This window comes from Penaeus japonicus, unplaced genomic scaffold, assembly GCF_977035675.1.
Source record: "Penaeus japonicus unplaced genomic scaffold, GWHDUDI00000001_assembly GWHDUDI00000001, whole genome shotgun sequence".
Lineage (NCBI taxonomy): Eukaryota > Metazoa > Arthropoda > Malacostraca > Decapoda > Penaeidae > Penaeus > Penaeus japonicus.
This window is the reverse complement of record NW_028234403.1, coordinates 54,596,594-54,601,593: the sequence shown is the minus strand read 5'-3', so window position 1 is coordinate 54,601,593 and position 5,000 is coordinate 54,596,594. Positions and strand designations below refer to the sequence as shown.

The 5,000-nt window shown below is 41.4% G+C and overlaps 1 protein-coding gene across 8 annotated transcripts in view; it reads left to right on the top strand.

Annotated features, from left to right (window-relative positions):
* Positions 1–5,000, top strand: part of wake (ankyrin repeat and fibronectin type III domain containing protein wide awake) — a 397,728-nt gene that overhangs the window by 363,639 nt on the left and 29,089 nt on the right. For all 8 annotated transcript variants that reach the window (XM_086542823.1, XM_086542805.1, XM_086542801.1 and 5 more), the window contains 3 exons: positions 252–353; positions 3,533–3,611; positions 4,896–4,999. In XM_086542823.1, coding sequence (XP_086398949.1) covers positions 252–353; positions 3,533–3,611; positions 4,896–4,999 — 285 coding nt within the window. The remainder of the gene's footprint in view (positions 1–251; positions 354–3,532; positions 3,612–4,895; position 5,000) is intronic.

The window sequence follows — 5,000 nt, the reverse complement described above, 5'->3', positions numbered from 1 at the left end:
CCACCACCTTTATTAACCTTTTTTGTCTCCCTCCTCCTCCTACCACCACCTTTATCACCAATCTTCTCCCTCTTCCTCCTACCATCACCTTTATCACCACCAATCTTCTCCCTCTTCCTCCTACCACCACCTTTATTAACCTTTTTTGTCTCCCTCCTCCTCCTACCACCACCTTTATTAACCTTATTTTTCTCCCTCCTCCTCCTACCACCATCTTTATTAACCTTTTTTTCTCCCTCTCTCTTTCGCAGCCCTTTCGACGATGGATGACGTTCTGGTGGATGGACTCAACCTCAGCAAGGCGGACCGGAAAAAGCTCGAGAAAATTAATAAGATTAATATCCATCTTCATGGTGAGGCCTTTTGATGTTGGTTGGTTGGTGGGTGGGGTTTTGGTGTTTGTTTGGTGGTGTTTGTTTGGTGGTGTTGGGGTCTATATTGTTGTTGTTTTTTTCTTCTTCTTCTTCTTCTTTTTATTCTTCTTTTTGGGTGGGGGTATTTTTTTTTTTGGGGGGTGGGGGTGGGGGGGGTATTCTGTTATCGTTTCTTTTCTTGTGTGTCTTTAAAAAAAAAAAAAATTCTAGGTTCTTTTCTTTTTCTTTTTTTTATTATTATATGTTTTAGCTCTCTAATTTATCTGTCTATCTATCTCATTCTCTTTATCTTTATTTTTTTTTATGTTTTACCACACTTTTTTCCGATTCTGTCTGCCTCTCCTCCTTCTTCCTCTTCTTCTTCTCCTCTTCTTCTTCTTCCTCCTCCTCCTCCTCCTCCTCCTCCTCCTCCTCCTCCTCCTCCTCCTCCTCCTCCTCCTCCTCCTCCTCCTCCTCCTCCTCCTCCTCCTCCTTACCCTCCTCCTTACCCTCCTTCTAACCTCCTCCTCCTAACCTCCTCCTCCTAACCTCCTCCTCCTCCTCCTCTTTACCTCCTCTTCCTCCTTACCCTCCTCCTCCTCCTCCTCCTCCTCCTCCTCCTCCTCCTCCTCCTCCTCCTCCTCCTCCTCCTCCTTACCCTCCTCCTCCTCCTCCTCCTCCTCCTCCTCCTCCTCCTCCTCCTCCTCCTCCTCCTCCTCCTCCTCCTCCTCCTCCTCCTCCTCCTTACCCTAATCCTCCTCCTCTTCCTCTTCCTCTTACTCCTTTTTTCAAACCGTTAAGATTTCCTAACGACTTTTAACGGTCCCGGATCCCACCGTGCAAAAAAACAACAACAACAGATAAACAAATAAAAAAGATATCATTTACGTCATCAACATATTTCTTCGTATTACAATTTTCTGAAATGACAGTATTTATTATTTTTTTTGCTGATCATGATAACGAAGGTAATATCGAGTTTATTTCGTTTATTTTTTTCAAGATCAGATATATATATATATATATATATATATATATATATATATATATATATATATATATATATATATTTTTTTTTTTTTTTTTTTTTTTTTTTTTTTTTTTTTAATCAACTTCCTAGGCCAGCTGATTTAATAACGTCATGGGATGTATGACGCATATTGTTTATTCGTCCCTATGTTTGTTATTATTTACTTAATTATTATGATGATAAAGTCACTTCTTGTGTTAAAACATATTGTTGAACATATTTGTTTTCTAAGAAGATCGGAAGACACTAGTTATACCGCATTAGATAAGTGTCATGGTAGTAAAAGTTGTTTTGTCTAAATTCATGTCCTGATAATGTTCGTAATGATGTTTGAAAAGGAATATAAGAAAATTGTAAATTTTAGTAATGGTTTCGTATAGAATTGATGTTTCAATACAAATTGAATCCACACACACACACACACACACACACACACACACACACACACACACACACACACACACACACACACACACACACACACACACACACACACACACACACACACACACACGTGGACATAACAGGGAGAGCCTTTGACCTTTTTGCCATGAAGGTAATGACAATGTGTGTGGCGTTCTGGGCCATTCAACCCGACACTCTCCTTTCTCTTTCTCTCTCTCTTTCTTTTTTTCTTTCTCTCTCTTTCTCTATCTCTCTCTTTCTCCTTCTCTCTCTCTCTCTCTCTCTCTCTCTCTCTCTCTCTCTCTCTCTCTCTCTCTCTCTCTCCTCTCTCTCTTCCTCTCCTCTCTCTCTCTCTCTCTCTCTCCCTCTCTCTCTACTCTCTCTCCCCCTCCTCTCTCTCTCTCTCTCTCTCTCTCTCTCTCTCTCTCTCTCTCTCTCTCTCTCTCTCTCTCTTTCCTTTTCTATCCTCCTCCCTTCATCTCCCTCCCTCCTTCCCTCCTTCCTTTCCTTTCTCTCGCTTTTTCTCCTCGGTACCCCTCCCATCCCCTCTCTCTCTCTATAGCTCTTTTCTCTTTTTCTCTCGTCTCTTCTCTTCCCTTCCTCCTTTTAGAAACCCCATCTCTCGTCCCGCTCCCCCCCCCCTCTTTGTCGCTCACTTCCTGCCTCTTCTTCCTCCCTTCTTCCCTTCTTTCCTTCTTCCCTTTACATGTCATACGTACCGTTCTTGTATCTGTCATACCAACGGCTTTTCTCCAACGAATCAAAGCTTTTATCTTTGTTTACCGCCATCTGTTGGTTAGATTTTCAAGCTTCCAGATTCAATTGATTCGTTTAGTTGTTTACCCGTAATTTGTATCCGTTCAGATTAATTTGTTTCTTTGATTTTGTTTTGTTGTCTTACGTGTTGCGAAATTATGTATTCGTGTTTGACGGTATATATTAGTAGTTATTGATTTCAATTCTTGATATATGATTGATAATATTATTAACTTATTCTTGTTGTTACGGTATAAGCACTGAAAAGGAATTTAAGAACTTTGTGGAATAAATAAACGTCGTTATCGAGTCGTCATGTTGATGTTGATAACGACGCCACTAGATAATTGACCTTTCCTATTCAGCTGATTTTGATAATCAGCTGATCTCTTCCTCTCTTTCCTCTTTCGCCTCTTTCTCCTTTTTCTCTTATTTCCTCTCTTTTTCTCTCTCTATCTATCTATCTATCTATCTATCTATCTATCTATCTCTCCCTCTCCCTCCCTCTCTCCCTCTCCTTCTTCCTCTTCCTCCCACCCACCCTCCCTCTCTCCCTCGCTGCCAGCTTCCCTCTCCCTCTCCCTCCCTCCCTCTTTCTTACTCATTAGTACCTTCTCTCCCTCCCTCTTTCACCCTCCCTCCTTCCCTCCCCCTCCCACCCTCCCCCTTCCCTCCTTCTCCCTCCCTCTTTATTACATATTAATACCTTCTCTCTCTCCCTCTCTCCCTCTCCTACCCTCCCTCCTACCCTCCCCCCCTTCCCTCTCCCTCCCTCCCTCTTTCTTACATATTAATACCTTCTCTCCCTCCCTCCCTCTCCCCCTCTCCTACCCTCCCCCCTTCCCTCCCTCTCCCTCCCTCTTTCTTACTCATTAATACCTTCTCTCTCTCCCTCTCCTACCCTCCCTCCTACCCTCCCCCCTTCCCTCCCTCTCCCTCTTTCTTTCTTACTCATTAATACCTTCTCTCTCTCTCCCTCTCTCCCCAGCTCTCTTCGCAGCGGTGGAGCACGGGCAGCTGGAAAAGGCCAGAAGCATCCTCGACCACAACCAGCTGGATATCAACAGGTAAAACCCACTGTTAACAGTCACTGTATATTCCGTTGTGTTTCTTCTTCTTCTTAGTCTTCTTCTTCGTTTTCTTATTGAGATTTTGTTTTGTTTATTATCTTCTAATTTTGTTTTGTGTTGTTTTTTTTCTCGTCGTTGTTTAGTGTTTTTTTTTATGTTTATTGAATTATTAAGTTTGGAATTTCTTGTTATTGAGTTTTTTTCTTTGAGTGTTCATTTATTACATCTTTGTTATTTACGTGATATCCATTATCGATCTTCGTGTTATCGCGCATTCGCCATTTTCTTCGAAGGCTTTTGAAATCGGATATTTCTTTGTATTAGGATTGCGTTTATGTTTCTTTGCTTTCTTTCTTTTTTTCTTTTTTCTCTCCTCTTACGTGACGCTCATGGCATTCCGAGAGACGAGATTTCCCCCCCTTTTTTGCATGACGTACATGACACCCCAAGAAAAAGGAATTACAGCGTAATGTACACAAAACCTTCTCTCGTTCGTGCATGTTGTGACGTCATCACTCCAGCCGTATTCCCGCGGTTACAAAATATTGTAACATCCGTTAAGATACAGTCTTTCTTTTTTTATGTATATATTTCGTGTTTATTGTTCTTTATTTTCACCATGGATCGTGTAAACTGCCCTTCATGAAGGTTAAATCAGACTGTTGCGGCGTTTAGAGTGTTAGGGAATTTACTTTGGACATTTCGATTTTATTTTCCCTTCTTTTTGTACTTCAAGTGGAGATAAGATAGTGCTAAGTCTCTCCATGTACTATCCGAGTGGATAATTACTCGAATTATTTCTCCTGAAAAGGCTTTGAGGGTTTTTGAAGTACCTTAGTCTAGTGTCCTTTTCTTAATGACGTCACTTGTTTAGGCAAAGCCAGAGCGTTCTCTCTCCCTACACTTAAAGATGTACTTTATCTCATTTTTTATCGTTTGTAGTCACTTTTTTGCGATTATTTCTCTTTGGGAATATCATTAAGTTAATTACTGTTGGATGATTACCAGGATGATCATCGTTTGTTATGAGAAAATGTAAATATACTAGATTTTAAAAGACACGAAACGTTTTTTTTTCCCAACTAACCTAAACAAGCACCGTTGCCAGACAAACAAAAGTCGTTAATGGCGTGGAAATTAAAACACAATGAAGGGAAAGTGTAAAGTTTGCTCTCTGACCGCGCTTGTATACACGCACAATAACCCTGCAAGCAAGCATAGTGCACCGAAGGTCACGCTAATATATTTCTTGTTCTTTTCTTCCTTGTTCCATCGGCGCAGCGTGAACAACGACGGGGCGAATGTTCTAGACGTTGCCGTTATGAACAACCACGTCGCTCTGGCAAAGATGTTACAGCAAGCAGGCGCTATGGAAAGCAATGGAGG